This window comes from Leucopleurus acutus (assembly GCF_964270905.1).
Source record: "Leucopleurus acutus genome assembly, chromosome: 12".
NCBI lineage: Eukaryota > Metazoa > Chordata > Mammalia > Artiodactyla > Delphinidae > Leucopleurus > Leucopleurus acutus.
Genome location: NC_139154.1, coordinates 11436145 through 11458833, shown reverse-complemented (window position 1 = coordinate 11458833; position 22689 = coordinate 11436145). Strand labels below are relative to the sequence as shown.

General features: G+C 37.3%; 1 protein-coding gene across 1 annotated transcript in view; it reads right to left on the bottom strand.

Moving 5' to 3' along the window:
- The window catches only part of DNAH6 (dynein axonemal heavy chain 6), a gene marked incomplete at both ends in the record, with an annotated part of 284256 nt that overhangs the window by 160688 nt on the left and 100879 nt on the right, over positions 1 to 22689 (bottom strand). The window contains 11 exons of the mRNA XM_082852453.1: positions 8 to 169; positions 456 to 611; positions 697 to 822; positions 2187 to 2300; positions 2385 to 2549; positions 4437 to 4656; positions 7071 to 7167; positions 9635 to 9815; positions 11777 to 11896; positions 13736 to 13828; positions 14512 to 14724. Of these exons, the coding sequence (XP_082708579.1) occupies positions 8 to 169; positions 456 to 611; positions 697 to 822; positions 2187 to 2300; positions 2385 to 2549; positions 4437 to 4656; positions 7071 to 7167; positions 9635 to 9815; positions 11777 to 11896; positions 13736 to 13828; positions 14512 to 14724 (1647 nt within the window). The remainder of the gene's footprint in view (positions 1 to 7; positions 170 to 455; positions 612 to 696; positions 823 to 2186; positions 2301 to 2384; positions 2550 to 4436; positions 4657 to 7070; positions 7168 to 9634; positions 9816 to 11776; positions 11897 to 13735; positions 13829 to 14511; positions 14725 to 22689) is intronic.

Genomic DNA, 22689 nt, shown 5'->3' with positions numbered 1-22689 from the left:
ACCGTACCTTGTAGTCCAAACCATCAGAGCAGTTAAAGACCACACACTGGATGGCGAGAGCTTTTGCAAGGTCTTTGGTAGTCTCAGTTTTCCCCGTGCCAGCAGGACCAGCTGGTGCACCTCCCAGGTCGAGCTGCAAAGCCCCCATGAGGCAAAGGTAGCAGCGATCCTGAAGAAATTGATAAATTGTCATTATTGAAGGGAACTGACTCTGGCCACAAATTCATAAGTCCTTTTCTTTCTATAGCAGGAGGGTCATTACTTTTTTTATGAAAGGTTCTATAGCAATTGAAATATACTAAAAAATCCAGGCACATGATCAAAAAGCGGAAATCTCTGCTTTACAAAGATGTATTCATGGCAAGTCCTTTCAAGGGTTAATGGTAGGAGGAAACTTTTCAGAACTATTTTGGTGGGGAAAAAGCAGTAATGAACCTAAATGATCAGTAACTTACCGTGAGAGGAGTAATAACTAATCTTGGGCATGCACCCAAATACTCATAGCCATAAGTATACTGAGAGAGCGCCATCCTTGCCACACAATTGTCCAGGTCTATATCCCAATAATAGCGCAGTTGTCTCTGCCAGTCAAAGGACTCAACTACCTCTACCTACATAAGTGATGACAATGATACACAAATTAGATGCATTAATTTCAGAAAGAAATATATGATTTTATTTAAGTGAAAGAGTTACCTTGGCTTGAACAAGTTCAGTGACTATGTCTCTTGCATGTACATCAATAGTAATTAAGGCAGTTATGATGTTTCTGTGTAATTTAGGAAGAGTGCCTCGGACTATTGCAGCCAGGGCATTTAATCTCTAAAAATTAAAAAAAAATGTGATATATAATTTTCAAAAATCAGCTTACATGTATATCTTTTTACTATTAAATTTGGAATAGGCATTTTTTGAAACTATCTATAAAATTAGATACCTATAAAATTAGATAGTTTTGACAAATGTCTATTCCAAATTTAGTAAGAATCTGTAATTCTGTGACCCAGGACAACAGTTTAACTTATTTAATTCCTATAAGGCTTCTGTGAAGTACAGTACTATCTTTACCCCAGTTTCACATTAGAGGAAACTGAGGGTCACAGAGGGTAAGGAAACTGACATAGTTATAAAGTAGCAAAAATTACACTTGAGTAGACATTTGCCTCAAGGAAAGCCCATGCTCTTAACCACCATGTGATGATGTCTCTAGAGAACACGGGTCTCCCTAAAAATCAAATGTGATTAAGGTAGTACTCTTCATTTTCAGGGATAGGTTTTTTTTTTTTTGGTGGGGGAGGGGGGAATAGTCAGAAATCCTGAGCATTTAAACCAAGCCAATGATTGATTAAACGAAAGCATTTTTTGATAGACTGAGTTCCTGATTTTCACATAAATGGTTAAATCTTTTTCAGAGAAGGGCAGTGCCTCTGAAAGCCTTGAACTGCTGTGCTGATTTTTCACTCAGCCTGACCCTGACCAGGGGCCACCTCTACAAAGAGGTCAATGGGACTTTCCTTAGCGAGTCTTTTCTCTGGGGCTTTTTGAGTTGAAATTCTGTCGAGGACCTTCATGAGAGAGGTTTTTTCCTATTTCAAGAAAGTTGTTTCCTCCTTTTTCTGTTTTAAGGGTGAGTCTTTAAAAATGCAACATTGCTTGGAAGTAGAATTGAATTTGGAGTTAAAGATGTGGCCTGGCTGTAAAGTTGCATTTCCCAATAGCTCAAAAATTTGTGTAGAATGGTATTTAATTCATTCAATTATTTATTGCTTTATTGATAGTTGCCTGAGGCTTCTATAAAACAGTAGAAAAGCACATGTTGGGCCTAAGAATAGAAATGGCACAAATCCTGTGGTTTTCTGGGATTGAATCCACTTCTAGGAGAGATATCAGGACCCAGGATAACATTTCTTCTTAAAGGTGGCAAACCATTATAATCCTGACATTTTCCTCTTGAGTTACGCTTTCCTTCTATTTTTAATATTCACATACATACTACACAAACATCAGGGTAGTGTCACTGAGAAAACTTGAACAGAAATAGTTTTAGTGAGAAGCCCAAAGCTTTGGATGTCATGTCAGAGGCTTACAATTTCTGAAGTAGTGAATTTGCATTAACCACGCCAATAAAAGCCACTGGGACCATCTGGCACAGCGCTATGCTCGATGTCACCCTGCCGTAATCTCACCTCAAAGTTTACTTTTTCAAAAGCTTCCAGGGCCTCTAAATGATCACCGTCTTCTCGTTCCAAACACTCTGTCAAATCGCGGCACCACATGATTTGAGAAATGGTCAGGATCACCTGCATGGAAACACCTTTCTTAAGTGTGTGATGCATCTCACCCAAACAGGATCCAGAGGCGGAGATTTAAGGAGTGTAAGTTACTTGAGAAGGGTGGCCGGCGATCACCCATACTGTCCTCGGTTTCCCCAGATAGTCAGCGATGGCAGCTTTGCACAGGCGACGCAGAGACGTGAACATGGCTTCTTCCACTTTGCCCAGCCACTCCTCCACGTTGCCTCGGGCCTTGAGGCCTTTCCCCAGGCTCACCTGGAAGATAATCAGGCTGTGGTAACATGTAGGCTGTACACTCTGTGTACTTCGTAACGGAACCCTGAGCTAGGTAAACACGGAAGCCTGAACGTCAACACTGGTACTTCTACTGATACCCACTCGACACCTCTCTTTACACCGCCCCCCTCCCCCGCCCCCACTTGGTGCTTTATTTCACTGCTTCCCTTTGGAGCCAACTCCCGGAAAGAGGAGTTTATGTGCACTAAATGAATTCCTCCACTTTTTTCCCTTGCTTCCTGCCATCTGATTTTTGGCTCCAACTACTCCTCTAAATCTGTTCAGGTCATTAAGGTGACCAGTGCTCTCCCAATCAACCAGTCCAATCGACGCTTTAAAGCCCTTTTCATATTTATTTCTTGGACTACCAATGACCTGACTGCCCTGGTTGTCTGGGCTTCTGCATCTGTTCTTCTACACTCCCTTTAAATGTCATGTTTTCCCTGGATCCTAGCCTAGGCCTTCCCCTTTCTCTTTTGCACTAGTGATGAACAAATTCTTTTGCAAGAGGAGCAATTTAGGACAAGTAAAAAAATTTTCTTTATTGAGGTATAGTTGATTTACAATATTATATTAGTTTCACATGTACAACATAATGATTCAGTATTTTTATAGATTATACTCCATTTAAAGTTGTTACAAAATAATGGCTGTATTTCCCTGTGCTGTACAATATATCCTTGCTGCTTATTTATTTTATACATAGTAGTTTGTAACTCTTAATCCCCTACCCCTATCTTGCCCCTCCCCTCTCCCCTCTCCCCACTGGTAACCACTAGTTTGTTCTTTATATCTGTGAATCTGTTTCTGGTTTGTTATATTCACTAGTTTGTATTACTTTTTAGATTCCATATATAAGTGAAAACATGCAGTATTTGTCTTTCTCTGTCTGATTTATTTCACTTAGCATAAAACCCTCCAGGTCCACCTATGTTGTGGCAAATGGCAAAATTTTATTCTTTTTTACGGCAGAGTAATATTCCATTGTATACATATACCATGTCCTCTTTATCCATCCATCTGTTGGTGGACACTTAGGTTGCTCCCATGTCTTGGCTATTGTGAATAATGCTGCTATGAGCATTGGGTGCATGTGTAGGACAAGAAAAACGTCTATGGGCTCCTTCCAATCCCATAGATACACTACTGTGCTCTACCTGGACTGAAATCCTTGGCATTTCCCTGCACAGTTTCTCTGTATGGAACGCTGTCCCTCCCATGTCTCCTCTCCACCTTCCTTGGCTGCCTGTGTGTATGTATGTGTGATTCTCCTCTGTCTGGTCACCTGATTCCCCACAGTCTACTAATGCATTCACTTGCTTGGTGTTTACAGGCACTGTGCCGGGCCCTGGAGAGGCTGCTGCCAAACAATGACAACTAATACTTCATAGCACCTGCTCAGTACTGTTCTAAGTAATTTACATACACACTTGAAAATCCCCAGCAACTCATTAATCAGGTAGTATTACTAATCCTTGTTTTACAGATGAGGTTCAAGATTGGGAGTGGAATCCATGTGTCCGGGCAGTAGAACTAGCTCTTAACCACCCGGCTCTTGTTCCCCTTATGGAGAGTTAAGAACTGGCTCCAGTACTTTCTACCCTGTTCCCAAGAACAGAGCACAGCCTCTGTTACTGCATTTTCTGTGGGGCTTTTCAATTGTTCGACTATGTCTCTGCTAGACTTTGAGTTCTTCAAGGGCAAGAATTTTATTGTTGATTATCTTTGAAATTGCTGAGCCGGCAGAAGACCAGATCACAGCAGCACTTGATGAATGCTTAGCATGATGATGAATAAACCTCTACCCTCCACCCTAGAAGAGTAACAAAGTTGACACATAAAGAATCATAAACAAAAAGCCCTTACCCTTTCTCCCTCTGGTGACAGCATCGCTAAAATATCATTAGTGTAAATCTTTTCTGGCTCTGCCTCCATGCCAGGAATTCTTCCCTCCGTTGGAGGCACGAGAGCGAATTCGAGCTTTGAAATGGAGTCGAAGCATTTCCTCAAGTGTGGCTGCACAGCTTGGGGATTTCGTGTCTGGGCCAAAATCTCCAGAAGCTCATCATTTGACAAGAAGTAAAATCTAGATGAAAGAATATACTTAAAATGTAACTTGAAACTGAAGCAAAGCCTTGTATGGACATGAAAGATAAATCCCTTAGGCACATATCGTCCCCATCCACTGACTTACTGGACCTCTATCCCATGGGTCCTGGGTCTGGGAAGCCACGTGTTTCTAAATATGATTTTTATAAAGATTAGGGTGGATGCATCTCAAACATCTGGAATGAGTGCCTGGTACATAAAAGGCAGATATTTTTCATAAAAATTGTAAAGATGCCAGCACTTGCTAAGATACTGATTTGGTTGTATGTCTGTTACTTGGCTTTGAGCTCCTAGAGTGAAGATATATTACTTGTTTTCTCTAGAATCTGGCCTTGTACCTCACATATACCTGGTATTCAGTACATAATTTGTTGAATAGATGAATGGGTGGCTGCAGGAACCTTATTTGGTTCTGTGACTACACACATGGGGGCCATGCTGGTGTGATCCTGCCTGGGATTTTCTTAAGATACTGCCCAACAGGGCCATTTGGAGACATGAAGATACCCTAGGAAAAAAAAAAACTGGAGAAGGGGCACACCTGGATGCCCAGGGATGAGAGAGAAGGATGAGGGTCTGGCTGGAGAAGACACTTCACTCCTGTGGAGGAAGCTGCCTATGAGAGATCCCTCGGGATTGGAGGGATCCCATTAGCACGTGGAAGGCCCCACGTGAGAGAGGGGCCCAGTTGGGTACCAGCCAAGTCAGGCTTCTCCTGCCGTCTTGCCTCTCCTCCCTTTCCTACCTCCAAACTGGAGACCTCAGGAACTTAATAGGAAGTGGGGAGGGTTGATGCCACACATCCTCATCATCATTAAAGCCTTCAGCCTTGCAATAGGCTTAGGCCAGAGAAGGGGGATGTTTTCACTTTGAAAGAAGTTCAGAGTTTTGATTATTATAGATCATTTAATGGGTTAAGGTAATGAGAACTTTTTGTATTATTATCAGAGAATGACCAGAAAAATTCATGAGGCCTGCTCAAGATTTTGGCCAGGGACAGGAAGAAACTAGCCCCTAGTAGGGAACACAGAGGCTGTCATTAGAAACAAAGATGTTTTGGGTTGCACCCTATTAGTCTTGCTTCTTTAAAATACCACATATGGTAATAATTTGTACCCATGCCTCTTTTCGACTAATGAAACAGATAACTGTCAAGATTGGACTATGAGCCCTGTGGGAGAAGGAACAGTGTTATATTCACCTTGTGTCCCCAGAACCTAACTTGGTCCATGGCTCATAGTAAGCCTTCATTAACGCTTGGAGCATGAAATCAGTGGTGTGCAGAGCCTCCTGACATAATAAACACTGTAGACCTAGTTGATGTAATTCTAAACAAAAGGAAAAATAAAAGCTGATGCTTTTTGGTGTTCAGTATTATCACAGGTAAATTTGTGTCCAGATTTCTTTAAAGATTGTAACAGTGTACAGATTTTCTCTGGTCTTGGGAGACTCAAGTTAGGAACCACTGATTTAAGAGTGAAATAAAAGGCACATTCCAAACCTCAAACTCTTCTGTCTTTTCCCATGTTGCCTGAATCTGTTAAACTCAATCAAATCTTCCAGCTCTTGGATATCTTGTGCACACACATACCCAGTCCTGGTACCCAGCAACAACCCCTCTTACCCAAGTAACCCACATAAGCACCTAACCCTGGCTGACTCAGTGCTTGTCCTAGGAGAGACCTTAACAGCCATCTCCTTTACATCTAACAGGAAAAATCCATGAAAGATGGGCCATTTTTTGATAATGTCTGTGTTATGGTACAATGTGCCCCAATGACTTAAGTCTGGAGCACTTGCTACCATCAGGTAGTCATAGTGTAGTCATATATAATTATATTGAAATGGTGTGTTTACATGAATGTCCACCTGTTAACCACGAGCTCCATTAGAGTGGGGATCTGGCCTTTTCTTCTTTGTATTTTTATCACTGAGCAAAACATTTGGTATGTTTCTAGAACGAATGGATGAGTAAAAAATTTCATTTGGAATTTGTGAAATGACCTCTTAGATGACTTCTACAGTAACCCTCTTAGGCCACCAATTAACCTAAAGAAACCAGCTCAGGCAACAAAGGTCTCTAGCTTTTTACATACCCATCTGTGGACACACACACACATGCAGGTACACACATACACTCCCAGCAGTGAAACGATGCTGTGATCAAGAATCTTTCCAGTACCTTGGGTACTTATCCACTTAAACCAAATATTGTATATTTATCCTTGACACTTACATGCTCCAATCAAGATATTAGCTGGATTGCTATTATGAAATATCTTTCTTGTTTCCCTCTTTGGTTCCCTGATGTTTTGATTTTATATATATCCTAACAAATTAATGGATACTCTTAACTACTAAAAAATATTGTTGGTAGCTTTATAAACTTACCTTGGAAAGATAACTCTTTTTGATTCTAAATATGCCTCTAGACACTTCTGAATTTGGTCAAGTAATGCATTATTATTTTGAAAAGTTTCCAGAAGTCCTGTTCATTGAAAAAAAAAGGTACTGGTAAAGTTGTGTTAAAATAAATAGAGAATATAATTTTAAGTGGAAGTAAAATATGATATTAACATTTTTAAAGTTTTGGTTTTATTTGATGAAAGAATGGTTTAATAAGTTAAAATTGGGGGGGTTGGCTAAGAATGTTAACTATAACTTTTAATAATAACATTAATTTTGATATTTGCCACAGATGAACAGGTAATTAACTTGAAACCTTTTTATCTGTCATCCCCCAGTTTTGGGGGCCAGGGGTGCGCAAACCAAAGCCAAACAGTTGCCATTCTCTAAACACTACATATTCTCTGTCACCTTCTTACTTATGTCTTCTGTTTTTTCTGCCATATTTAGATGCAAAAAAATTGTGGCAATAGCATCCTATGTCTTTATCACTAAACTGTAGCACCTTTAGGAGCAAGATTCATGTCTCACTTGATGTTTTGGTGCGTATCACAGTGCCTGGCTTCCCCACCTGTCTGAGAATCAAATCCGGTCTTTTCCACGGTCTCCGAGTCTCTACGTGATCAGTGACCTAATCCAATCCCCAACCCGCCACCCAAGCACACTCACCTCTCTGGCCTCACTCCTAAGCCCTCTCCTGTACGTTGCACTCCACCCAACTCTGGCTTCCTTGGTGACGGTCATGTACGCTAAGCATGCTCTTACCGCAGGGTCTTTGTTCTTCTCTCTGCCTTTAACAATCCTCCCTTAGATCCACGAACATGTTTCATTTCCTCATTCCTGCAGATCTCTACTCAAAAGCCACTTTATCAAAAAAATCCTTTCATCGCACACACACACACACACACACACACACACACTGCAGCCCCCAACTACTCTCTAGCGCCTTTACCCTGCTTAATTTTTCTTCACTGCTTTATCATCACCTGAAATGATATATACAGGTCCACACTCCTTTATCTGAAATCCCTAGGACCAATGTATTTTGGATTTTTTAAAAAATTTCAAAAGTTACATTATATAACAAAAGTCCAGTTGGCACTGGGGCAGCACTCTGTAATAAAACACATTAATATTTTTGCAGCAAAAGGTTTGGATATGCACATTAAGTGGATGTGCTAGGCAAGATAAAGGTCTCTCAGATATACCCATGTCCTAATCCCGAGAACCTGAGAATATGTTAGTTTTTATGGAAAAAGGCACCTGGCAGATGTGGTTAAGCTACAGATCATAGGATGGGGAGATTATCTTGGATCATGCAGTGGGCCCAGTGTAATCCCAGGGGTCTTTTGTTTTTTTTTGTCCGTGCTGCGCAGCTTGTGGGATCTTAGTTCCCCAGTGAGGGATCGAACCCGTGCCCCCTGCAGTGGAAGAGAGGAGTCCTAATCACTGGACTGCCAGGGAATTCCCCACAGGGGTCTTTATAAGTGGCAGAGAAGGAGATGTGATGGCAGCAGCAGAGGCTGGAGTGATGCAGTTGTGACTGGAAGGGGACCAGGAACCAAGGATTGTGGGCAGCCTCTTGAAGCCCCAAAGTTTTAAGGTTTTCAATTTTATCATCCCACAGAGTTTTTCCTGCCTGTTTATGTTTTATGTAAGAGTCTTTGGGCAAAGAGTATAGTCCAGCAGGCTGCCTCTGCTTGACAAGGAAGCTCTCTGTCCGTATCACCAGGATAGGCAGTGTGCTGCCATTTGCAGAACAACAACCAATCCTGCTAAGGCTGTGATACAAACCGTAAAGTTCAATCACCACGTATGTGTAATCACCCGGAAGGACTTTGATTCCACATCCCTAGAAACAGAACTTACTAAAACTCATTTCAACTGTATAGCACAGGGAACTCTACTCAATACTCTGTAATGACCTGTATGGGAAAAGAATCTAAAAAAGAGTGAATATATGTATATGTATAACTGATTCACTTTGCTGTACAGCAGAAACTAACACAACATTGCAAATCAACTATATTCCAATAAAAATTAATTTAAAAAATAAATAAAACACATTTCAACCCTGAGATTAGAATTACCATTAGTGGCAATATTCGTAAGTGGTCTTAATGAATTACTTAAAATACGGTGTGGAAATTTTTATGGTTATAGGTCTGTGAGAACTTTAACAGAATAGGTCAACTGAATGTAAATGTAATTTTTGTAGCCTAAATTGTGAGATGGAAGCATCACTGATACTCTGTGGCAGGATCCCCTAATTCTAAAAACAGCAAAAAAAGTACATCCTTGTGTGCCAAAACTATGAACTGAGCTGAAAGATGATGATGATGATGACGATAATAATAATACAAATAGTAATAAAATAACAACAACAGTGTTCAATTCACATTGTTTAGCATGAGTGTCAAATGTACTACAAATGTTCCTGGTCATCAACGCTGACTGGAATCAAGGGTTGAATGTACCACATTTTATTAGAATCTTACAGGTGATGGACATTTTAGATAACTGTAATTCCTTTGTGGTTTCTTTTTTACCTGGTTGAGTAGCTGCTCGGAGAGCATTAGGCAGCCGGTTCACCTTCCTCATGATTTCTTTCCATGACTTATCCACTTGAAGGAACATCTTGGCCTCTGCAGGTAACTGCCTCTGAATATCTGGAGCGCTAAAAATACTCTCTAGGTAGAGCCAGTTTCTCTGGCAGTTCAGCCACTCTTCCTAGGAGAAAAATAGGGACATTACCAGATTTTTAACCTCAGGTTGAAAAAATACAGTTACGTTAAAAATAATTACATGGGGATTCACTGTATCTTTTTCCTTTTGGCAGCTTCTCACAGGTCCTTTGAAATGAAACCTCATTAAAAGGTCCAAGTCTCACCTCAGCCTAATTTCAACCCATTTTTTGTACTGAGTAGAGTTATAACGAATCTACTACTGTGTGGTAACCAGAATGGACCCAGAGAAAGAGGATTAAAATGCCCAGAGGAGACACTCTAGGTGGAGGCACGATGCTTACTTAAAGGAATCTGAAGGGTTGGGAAGTGGTAAATTTAGTGATTCACTTACTATTTCCAAATATAAAAGGTTAGCAAAAAAGGTGTTTTCTTTTTTGCCTCAATTATGTCTATCATTCTTCCCTCTCCCTCTTTTTAAGAAGAAATATGATTCATTTTCTTCGATCAAAAAAGTAAAACCTGCTTGTGACAGAACATGTGGCAAAGACAGAACACTGGGAGGAAGAAGAAAATCACACATCACTTTCCTCCTAGAGACAATCACTGTTAATCAGAGAAAGCAGAAGTGCAGGGTCAGATCTAAAGTCTATAGACCTCACCGTTCCTCTGCGCCTCCTGCCATCACATGTGCGGGCCTGAGATCCGTGAAAGGGTTTCTCGTGTCTCACTCTAGATTTGGGGGCTATGCTTAAGCCCTAATGTCCCAACCACTCCTTGGTTTATTTCAGGTCTCACATTTTCTATACACTTAATTCTCTGGAGGATCCCTACTATTCAGCACTGCTTCTTTTAAGGACCTTCTATGGAAACATACCCTTTACTTTGATCTAAATTTAGTCTCTCCTTTCATGGGGCTCAGTCATCAGTACAGAAGGCTGGACAGGCGTCAGATTAAAAAGAGTCCATTGAAGAGGATGGATTCACCATAGAGATCTCTATGAAATGAGGATGGAACAAATTGCCTTTTCTTACTTAGTGCCTTTATTATTTCACAGATACCTTTTCATATTAGAACATATAAAAACCACAACATAATTAAATCAAGGTAAAAAAATGAAGTCTAAGAAAGAGATTGGATGGGAACAAAGTGAGACCAGAGTAAGTGGGTTCTTTATTATGGGATAATCTGAGGTTGAATAAAATAAAGAGAAGGTGTGTATGACAGGAAGGGTGCCAAGGAGACTTCAAGCAGCAGTATTTGTTTAGTAAATATGAGGTTGCTGTGGCTAGATTCTTAAGGTGGCCCCCAAGACCTGGGCTTCCTGACCTTGTGTGATCCTCTCCCCTTGAGTGTGGGTGCCACCGTGACTTGCTTCTAGCTATGGAGAATATACAAAGATAATAGGATGTACACAGTTATGTGTACAGTACACAAGGCTGTAACCTCTGTCTTGCCAGGAGACTTTCTCTTCCCTGCTCGACTGATGGAGCAAGCGATCTTGTTGAGGAAGTCCACGTGCAAAAAAACTGTGGGCAACATGGAAGAGCTGAGGATGGCCTCTGGTTGACAGCCTGTGAGAAAATGAAGCCCCCGGTCCCGGAATTGCAAGAAAATGATTTCTGCCAACGTCCTTCCTCAGTTGAACCTCTGATGAGAGCCCAGTCCTGGCCCACATCTTGACTGAACCCTCGTGAGACCCTGAGTATAAGACCCAGTTAAGTTATGAACTCCTGACCCACAGAAACTGTGGGATTATAAATGTAGATTGTTTTATACCACTAAGTTTGTGGTATCTTCTTTCACAGCAATAATAACTAATACAAGGGTAATGGTATAGTCTTGCAAAGAAGAGTTCAATATATTTGCATTTTCCTTACATTTTGAGTATAATAAAATGTCAATAATTAAATCTTATATCTAAACTGTACAATATTTAAGTGACTGAACAAATGATTTCTAAATCCAATTCTCTGAGTCCATGAATTGAAACGATCCTTACTCACCAGTGTTTGATTAAACAAAGCAAGTTGTTTCTGCCAGTCATCCACTCGAGTTTTCAGTGGGCCAGCGTAACGTGATGAGGCAATGGTCGCAATGTTGATGGTGCTGTCATCAAGAAGGACCTTTAAGGAAAGGCGAAGAAAATACATGCGACACCATGTGTTTTTGCTCTCAAAGATAATTACAGATATTTAATTCCAACAGCCCATTTATTTTTATTTTAACATTTTTAGTTTTATATTGGAATATAGTTGATTTACAACGTTGTGTTAGTTTCAGGTGTACAGCAAAGTGATTCAGTTACACACATACATGTATCCATTCTTTTTCAGATTCTGTTCCTGTATAGGTTATTGCAGAATTTTGAGTAGAGTTCCCTGTACTATATATACAGTAGGTTCTTGTTGATTATCTACTTTATATATAGTAGTGTGTATATGTTAATCCCAAACCATTTAAAAGCCAACTTTTTGAATAAACAGCTTAATTTCACTTACTGTTTCCCACCCATCCACTTCCCCTCCTTCTCTCCTTCACTAGGGCTTATAATGCACTATGATGTTCTCTTAAATGTCACCAAGGAACTTCTGATTGTCAAATCCTGGCTGTTTCTGTAATTATTAATGGCACACATTTCTGTTTAGCTCAGCACTCTTCTCCAGTCTCCCCCCTACAAGGTATATGGTACCTTCTTTATATCATTTGGTCATCCAGGTCTTTATTTCTCAAAGTGCTCAAAACTTGAAAAAGTAAGTGCCTTCCCTACCCAATGAAACATCACTTTCCCTCAATTATCTTGAGGAAGAGGAAAAGTGAACTCATTCATGTCAAGCTCTGGATGATTATAGACAGTTTTCCCTCTACCTCCCCCCTCCCCTACTCCTTCTTCTTATACCACAGCACCCCTCGCAGAACATGTACATTTAAAAAACTGTGTCTGTTAATCTAAAGAATTTTAATTGCTCTATTTAAATTATAAACTTCTTGAGAGCAGAAGCCCCATCACCTGGCATCACCTGGCCTCATACTGACTGATTTCCATCTTGGGTCTGCTCTCCCCTCTACCGCACAGAGTGACGTCTGGTCTTGCTCTTCCAGACTACACCTGGCAAAGCCATTTCATCTCTAATTCTGGGCTGGGTACACCATAACAGGCCAGGGCTTTGCTTTTCTAAAAAAAAATTTATTGAAGTATAGTTGATTTATAATATTGTGTTAATTTCTGCTGTAGAGCAAAGTGATTCAGTTATACATATGTGTACAATTTTTCATATTCTTTTCCATTATGGTTTATTACAGGATATTGAACATAGGTCTCTGTGTGGACTTTGCTTTTTAAATTGAGTCATAATTCCCAGATTCTTTTGCTAAACAAATGTGCCCTTTGGATTTTAAGTCACTAAGAATATTCCAAACACATGGGTTAGATTTATCTTCTTTTGTTGTTAATAGAGCATGACCATCTACTCCTAATCTCAAAAAATTCAAGTGAATTTAGCTTCTTAGTGTGATATAAACCTGAAATGCTCATTCACGCTTCTTTGCCTCATTTAAATGGTTTGAAATGCCTTCCATTCCCATCTATGCCTATCAGACCCCCAGATTTTTAAGGTCCAGCATGTCTTTGCTGGTCTAGGAAGGATTCTCTGATCACTTCAGCCACAACTGATCTCTTTGCTCTTCTAAATTCCTCAACAGTTATCAACTACAAGATTATAACTCATATATATATATATATATATATATATATATATATATATAACATATCTATTGCTTTGCTAAATATTTCATGTACAAGTATTCATGTCAATTATTCATATTCATGTATTGCCTTCCCAATTAGATTTTTCCTTGTTTAACAACTCTCATATTTCAGTCCTTCATAATAACCTCCCATAGAATATTTAGGACTAGGTCTCACAAGAACCTTCAACATAAGTTTCAATAACCCAGTTACCCACCTGTATGTCATCTGTGCCACCCAGGATAAACACATCTTTGGAGTCACGGTGAGGGAGGACGACAAATTCAGTTGTTTTCCAAGAATCCTCCACCTTAGAAATAGTTCAAGTCTTAGGATAGCTCAATTCATTTGTGTGTAGGTACTTGATAAATGCATGTGGAATGAAACAAGTGAAAACTCCATAATTATCCTAATCTCCTTCTGCCTTTAAAATTCTTAAAATCTTCTAGGTTAGATGACAATGATTTGCTTAATTTTATTGAACAGCATTAAAACATATGAACAATTTGTGATACTTTCATGTGTATGCCCTCCCACTTCATGCTTTAATTAAAAGAAAAAAATTCTTTTTACATAGATGCTTGGAAGATGTGTGTTTTTGGAGTAAGGAGGTTAAATATCCTAAGTAGAGAAATCTTCTCAATGTGCTTTTGAAGCATTTCGTATAGTGAATCTTCTCTAGTGTGTGAGTTTGAAAGGTAATGTATTTTGGCATAAGAGATCTTCCTTGGTATGTGGTTCTTTATATAAAGCATGCAAATTTGTTGCCATCAAGTTCCTGTTGGTTATAAGCTAAGCAGAAAGAAGATATTTATAGAGGTGATAACAATAATAATGATATAAATGTAAGGAAACAGCACAAGGATAACTGATAATGAGAGGGTGAAAGCTGCAATGTTGAAAAACCCATTCAGATAAAACAAAAGTTGATCTCACTGAATATGAAAACCTTTACATTCCCTGATCTTCAGAATATACATTTTTCAGGTTTACCTTTTTAAGAAGTGTTTCTAAGGCAGCTTCTCCAGAAGCCTGTCCAGAAATGTCCTGGATTTCTTGGCCAAAGTCAAAAACATGCAACTCAGAGAGCTTCTCCAAGGTTAATGGAATGTCAAGGTCTACTAGGGTGGCATCAACTGTTTGTTCAATAGCTGCCCAATGTCTAGGCTTCAGAGTTGGGTTCCTCAGGTCAATGATAACTGGAAGCTGGAAAACAAACACTCTCAGAGACACCATCCTTTTTATCTGAAAAACAGCCCAAGGCTTCTGGTTTCAATTTGGGCACATAAAGAGCTAGAAAGAACACCACTGACACTCTTACAACAAAGAAAAGTCTGCACACACTGCAAGTCAATGACTTGTATTGAACCCATCAGAAAAGTGAGGCTTCAGGGAAACCAATGAAGTCAAAATTTGAAGAGACACTGGTACCCACAGTTTTCTCCACAGCAAGAAACAGGACCCGAGAATTTGCTTACCTAGGAGAGATGCCTTGGGTTGCCGTTTAAACTAGTTAGAAGATGTTGCTGAATTTTAAAAATAAGTTGCTAAGACTGAATGTAGGGTAGCATGAGAGTGTGAAGTCCCTGGGGGCTACAAATATTACTAAATATTACAAATATTACTAAAGCTGGAGGAGGGACAGGAACAAATGTGAAGTTCAGAATTTTGTGAAAAAGGAGCACAGTGCTTTGTTAGGATAGAAACTTAATCAGAACACAAGGGAATATTCCTCCTCACTTCTTCCACCAGGCTAACAAGTACTGAGTAAAAATAACAGTGGAATAGAGAGTGGAAAGCTGCAAGATACAGATTTTCTCTGGGCATAAAACGAAAGAATGACCCAAGGTCAGGGAAAACAGAAATTGAAAAAATGACCGTTGGCAAACAAGTCCAAACTAAGCACAAGGTATCACTAGAACAATTTGAATACTGTGGTGTACTGAGGGCAACCACAGCGACACCAAACTTCAAATCTAGCCGAATTTCTAACCAGATTTAATATAACATGCCACACAGAAGGCCAAGTAGAAGGAAAGGCATGATCATTTCCAGGCATAAAAATTATTTACTTCAGTATCTACTGTTCTGCATAAGATGTCTGGATTTCAACAACAATTTAAGAAGTATGTGAAAGGGCAAGGCAAACATACATCCCAAAAGATACAAAATTAATCAGAATCACACTCAAATCTGACACATATGTTGGAATTAACAGATAGAACTTAAACTAATTGTGATTAATGTGTTAATGGATCTAATGGAAAAGGTAGACAACATGCAAGATCAGAAGGGAAATGTCAATAAAATGATGGAAACTATAATTAAAAATCAAATGGAAATGTTAGAAATGAGGAAGACTGTAAGAGATACAAAGAATGTCTTTGATGAGATGAACACAGACAAGGAATCCATGAATTTGAAGGTAAGTGAGTAGGAATTACCCAAACTCATACACAAAGAGAAAAAACAGTGAAATACTTCCCTGCCCCCATCCAAACCTAGAACAGAATATCCTTGAGCTTTGTACAATATCAGATGGTCTGACATACATGTAATAGAAATCCCAGAAGGATAAGAGAGACAGAAAACACAGCAGAAGAGATATCAAAGAAATAATGGCTCAATTTTTTTCAAAGTTAAAGGCAGACACAAAACCAGAGATCCAAGAAACTCTGAGAATATCAAGCAGGATAAATATAAATGGTAAACAACAATAATAACATACACCCAGGCATATCACACTTCATACTGCCAAAAACCAAGAAAAAGAGAAAAATTTGAAGGCAGCCAGACAAAAAATACATATTATCTACAGAAGAACAAGGATAAGAACTACAGCAGACTTTATGTCAGAAATCATGCAAGTAAAAAGATAACAAAAGGATATTTTTACATTGTTGAAAGAAAAAACAAAATCTGCCGACTCAGAATTATATACCAGTGAAAATATCATTCAAAATAAAGGATAAAGACTTTCTCAAAACAAAAATTTGGGGAGTTCATTGCTAGTATACCTACTCAGTAAGAAATATTAAAGGAAGTTCTTCAGGCAGAATGAATATGCTATGAGTCAGAAACTTTGATCCATACAAAGAAATGAAGAACATTGGAAATGGAACAGATGTAAAATAAATTTCATATTCTATTTTTATTCTCCTAAAAGGTAACTATAAAAAACAAAAATAGTAGCAACATGTAGTGTTTATACTACATATAAAAGTAAAATATATGACAACATTAATACAAAGGATGAGAGGGAGAATTGGGAATATGGTATTATAAACTCTTTATACTATGCATGAAACAGTATAACAGTATAATATTAATAACAATATATAATAATAATAACAGTATAACAGTATAACAATATAATATTATACTATGCATGAAACAGTATAATATTATTTGAAAGTTGTTTTGGATTAATTGAAAAGTTGTTTTGGATTAATTGAAAATCTATATTTTAAATCTAGGATAACCACTAAAAATTGCTTTAATGAAGTATGAATAACAACTCCATAGAGAAGATAAAACGGAATCATAAAACATATACAATTAAATCAAGAGAGGAAAGAAAAAGAGGAAAAAAGAAACAACAAACAAATAAAAAACCAGCATGATGACAATTTTAATCCAACCATACAAATAATATTCTAAATATTAATGGTCTAAACATGTCATTTAAAAGACTTTTTAAAAATCAGATTGGATAAAAAAGCAGGAACCAATTATATGCTGTTCAAGAAATACTTTAAATATAAAGACATAGAAAAGTTAAAAGTGAAAAAATGGAGAAAGTAATATCATGAAAACTCTAAAAGAAATCTGTACTAACTACATTAATTTCAGATAATGCAGACTTCAGAAGAAGAAATCTTATAAAAAATAAAGAGGGAAAATATGTAAATGATAAGAGGGTCAATTCTCCAAGAAGAAATAGTAATACTAAGTGTGAATACATCTAACAATGGAGCATCAAAATAAATAAAGCTCCACTGTCTTGAGATGCAGTATCCTCATAAGTTATTTGGAATTTTTCTTTGTAGAAGATTTGTCTTTTATCCTTTGTCTATCTATCTACCTATTTATCTATCTATTCATCCACTCAGTTGTTTACATATGTCAATATGAATTCATGGATATTTATTTTATAATTTGGGTTATAACACAATATTGTATTATTTATTGTTTGGTCAAATCATTACAACTTGGGCCATTGAAAATTCTTTCACGTGATTTCTGTGTATCTTTGATATAAGCCGTAATTTTTTTTTCTTTTTTTCACCAACAATAGAGAATCTATTTTATTTTATTTTTTATTTAAAAATTTTTTTTCATGTTTTTTTTCAACATCTTTATTGGAGTATAATTGCTTTCCAATGGTGTGTTAGTTTCTGCTTTATAACAAAGTGAATCAGTTATACATATACATATATCCACATATCTCTTCCCTCTTGCGTCTCCCTCCCTCCCACCCTCCCTATCCCACCCATCTAGGTGGTCACAAAGCACCGAGCTGGTCTCCCTGTGCTATGTGGCTGCTTCCCACTAGCTATTATTTTACATTTGGTAGTGTATATATGTCCATGCCACTCTCTCACTTTGTCCCAGCTTACCCTTCCCCCTCCCCATATCCTCAAGTCCATTCTCTAGTAGGCCTGCATCTTTATTCCTGTCTTTCCCCTAGATTCTTCATGACCAATTTTTTTTTTTAGATTCCACATATATGTTAGCATACGGTATTTGTTTTTCTCTTTCTGACTTCCTTCACTCCGTATGATAGACTCTAGGTCCATCCACCTCACTACAAATAACTCAATTTCGTTTCCTTTATGGCTGAGTAATATTCCAATGTATATATGTGCCACATCTTCTTTACCCATTCATCTGCTGATGGACACTTAGGTTGCTTCCATGTCCTGGCTATTGTAAATAGAGCTGCAATGAACATTGCGGTACATGACTCTTTTTGAATTATGGTTTTCTCAGGCTATATGCCCAGTAGTGGCATTGCTAGGTCATATGGTACTTCTATTTGTAGTTTTTTAAGGAACATCCTTACTGTTCTCCATAATGGCTGTATCAATTTACAATCCCACCAACAGTGCAAGAGGGTTCCCTTTTCTCCACACCTTCTCCAGCAATTATTGTTTGTAGACTTTTTGATGATGGCCATTCTGATTGGTGTGAGATGATATCACATTGTAGATTTGATTTTCGTTTCTCTAATGATTAATGATGTTGAGCATTCTTTCATGTGTTTGTTGGCAATCTGTATATCCTCTTTGGAGAAATGTCTATTTAGGTCTTCTGCCCATTTTTGGATTGGGTTGTTTGCTTTTTTTGATATTGAGCTGCATGAGTTGCTTGTATGTTTTGGAGATTAATCCTTTGTCAGTTGCTTCATTTGCAAATATTTTCTCCCATTCTGAGGGTTGTCTTTTGGTCTTGTTTATGGTTTCCTTTGTTGTGCAAAATCTTTGAAGTTTCATTAGGTCCCATTTGTTTATTTTTGTTTTTATTTCCATTTCTCTAGGCAGTGGGTCAAAAAGGATCTTGCTGTAATTTATGTCATAGAGTGTTCTGCCTATGTTTTCCTCTAAGAGTTTGACGGTGTCTGGACTTACATTTAGGTCTTTAATCCATTTTGAGTTTATTTTTGTGTATGGTGCTAGGGAGTGTTCACATTTCATTCTTTTACATGTAGGTGTCCAGTTTTCCCAGCACCACTTATTGAAGAGGCTGTCTTTTCTCTGTTGTATATTCTTGCCTCCTTTATCAAACATAAGGTGACCATATGTGTGTGGGTTTATCTCTGGGCTTTCTATCCTGTTCCATTGATCTATATTTCTGTTTGTGTGCCAGTACCATACTGTCTTGATTACTGTAGCTTTGTAGTATAGTCTGAAGTCTGGGAGCCTGATTCCTCCAGCTTCATTTTTCTTTCTGAAGGTTGCTTTGGCTATTTGGGGTCTTTTGAGTTTCCATACAAATTGTAAAAATTTTTGTTCTAGTTCTGTGAAAAATGCCAGTGGTAGTTTGATAGGGATTGCATTGAATCTGTAGATTGCTTTGGGTAGTACAGTTATTTTCACAATGTTGATTCTTCCAGTCCAAGAACATGGTATATCTCTCCATCTATTTGTATCATCTTTAATTGCTTTCATCAGTGTCTTATAATTTTCTGCATGCAGGTCTTTTGTCTCCTTAGGTAGGTGTATTCCTAGATGTTTTATTCTTTTTGTTGCAATGGTAAATGGGAGTGTTTTCTAAATTTCACTTTCAGATTTTTCATCATTAGTGTATAGGAATGCCAGAGATTTCTGTGCATTAATTTTGTATCCTGCTACTTTACCTAATTCCTTGATTAGCTCTAGCAGTTTTCTGGTAGCATCTTTAGGATTCTGTATGTATAGTATCATGTCATCTGCAAACAGTGACAGCTTTACTTCTTCTTTTCTGATTTGGATTCCTTTTTTTTCTTTTTCTTCTCTGATTGCTGTGGCTAAAACTTCCAAAACTATGTTGAATCATAGTGGTGAGAGTGGGCAACCTTGTCTTTTTCCTGATCTTAGTGCAAATGGTTTCAGTTTTTCACCATTGAGGATGATATTGGCTGTGGGTTTGTCCATCATTTTGTATGAATGAAATTCAATTTTTTGTTAAAATCCCTCCAAAAGAGAAAACTTCAAGCTCAGATAGTTTCACTCTTGAATTCTACCAAACATCTAAGTGAAAAATAATACTAATTCTGTATAATCTCCTGCAGAAAATAGAAGAGGAAGGAACACTCCCCAAGTCATTTTATGAGGCAGTATTAACTCATAACCACACAATGATGTTACAAGAAAAGAAAACTAAAGATCAATGTCCCTCTTAAATATAGGCACAAAAACATCCTCAAATAATATTAGTAATTTGAATCCAACAATATAAAAGAGTATAGTACATCACGACCCAAGTGAGGTTCAGTTCAGGAATTCAAGCCTGCTTCAATATTTGACCACTGATAGATGTAATTCACCATGTTAATAGACTAAAGAAGAAAAACCATATGATCATAGGCATAGAAAAATCATTTGATAATTATCAACACCCATCTATGATAAAAAAAAAAGAAACCTCTCAGGAAACTATGAAACTGTTATCTTAATATAGGGCATCTATAAAAAAATTTGACTAACATCATACTTAAAAAGAGACTGAATATTTCCCCTCTAAGATACGGAAAAGGACAAGGATGTTTTCTCTCACCACTCCTATTCAATATTGTACAGTAAATCCTGGCCAGTGCAACAAGGCAAGAAAAAGAAATAAAAGGCACACAGATTGTAATGGAAGAAATAAAATTGTCTTTATTCACAGTTGAAATCATTTTCTATGTTGAAAATTCTGAATAATGTACAAAAATCTCCTAAAATTAAAAAGTGAATTTATTAAGATCACAGGATATAAGATCAATATACAAAGGTCAATAGTATTCCTACATACCAGCAATGAACACTTAGAATTTGAAATGAAAAAAAATATAATTTAAGATACCATAAAAGAATACTTAGTTTTAAATATGTGCATAATCTGTACACTGAAAATTACAAAATGTTAATGAAAAGAAATAAAAGAAGACCTAACTAAATAAAGGGATAGGCAGGTAACAGATTAGAAAATTCAATCTTGTTAAGATGTCAATTCTCTGGAAATTGATCTATTGATTTGACACAGTCCACCCAAAATCCCAGCAATTTTTTATACATATGATAAGCTAATTCTAACATTTACATGAAAAGGTAAAGGAATCAGAATTGACAAAATTGTGAAAAAGAAGAACAAGTTGGAGAACTTAACACTACCTGATTTCAAGACTTACTAGCTATAGTTATCAAGAGAGCATGGTATTGGTGAAAGAATAGACTTACAGAACAACCAAACAGAATAGAGAGTCCAGAAACAGACTAAAAAATATGGTCAGCTGACTTTTGACAAAGATGAAAAGGCAAACAATGGAGAAAGAATACTTTTTTCAAACAATGGTTCTGGATCAACTGAATATCCATATGTAAAAATGTAAATAACTCAAATCATATACTTTAATTTAAAAAAAAAGCAACACTAAAAAACTTCCAGAAGAAAATACAGAAGAAACTCTGTGTGACCTTTAGGTTTGGCAAAAGTTTTTAGATTCTATACTAAAAAGATAATCTGTAAAAGAAAAAAATATTACTTGGACTTTTATCAAATTTAAGCCTTTTGTTCTGTGAAAGTCACTGTTTAGGGACTAAAAAGACAAGCCACTGACCGGGAAAACTATTTTCAAGTTACATATTTGAAAAAGGACTTATATCATGACTATATAACACAACATTGTTAATCAACTATACTCCAATATAAAATAAAAATTAAAAAAAATCTTTGCTGTTCTTCTATGAATTGTTAGACCCTAATGTCTTTAGAATGTAAATTCTAAAAACTTCTGCTGTGTAAAATGTATAAAAACTTTTTGGTGTGTCAAATATCATTTGTGTTACAAATTTTCAAGCTGGTAGTCTCTTTTACCATTACTTTCTGAGTACTATTTAATTACTATTTGAGAGTCAACAGAAGAATGAATGAACAAGGATCATCGTTGCCAATGGACACTGTTCTCTATGTGTCAAAAATTAAATAAAATATAGATTTTAAAGTTCCAAAAAAAGAGAACTCTGAAAACTCACTAATAACAAAACAAACAACCCAATTAAAAATTGGGCTAATATTCAGACATTTCAGCAAAGAAGGTAGATGGATGGCAAATGGACATGGGAAAAGATGTTCAACATTACTAATCATTAGAAAAAGGTAAATCATCACGATTATGAGACTGTACCACACATTTATTAGAAAGGTTAAAATGAAAACCAAACCAAACCAAATAAATAAACTCCCTATTGATAACAAGTGCTGGTGAGAATGAGAAACAACTAGAATTCTCATAAAAATCAATTGCAGGATTTGGCCAGTTGAAGAGAGGGATGCAGTCTGTGCCTCTGCAATACAGTAGCTGAATTTGTCTGTTGTTTCTTCTCTCTGCAAAGCTGACTAATTTAAACAGAGAAGAATTCCTGGCTTTGGTCTCATTAGCATGAAGTAGTAACTGATTGACCTGGAGTTTTGGAAATAATTTCTACTAAA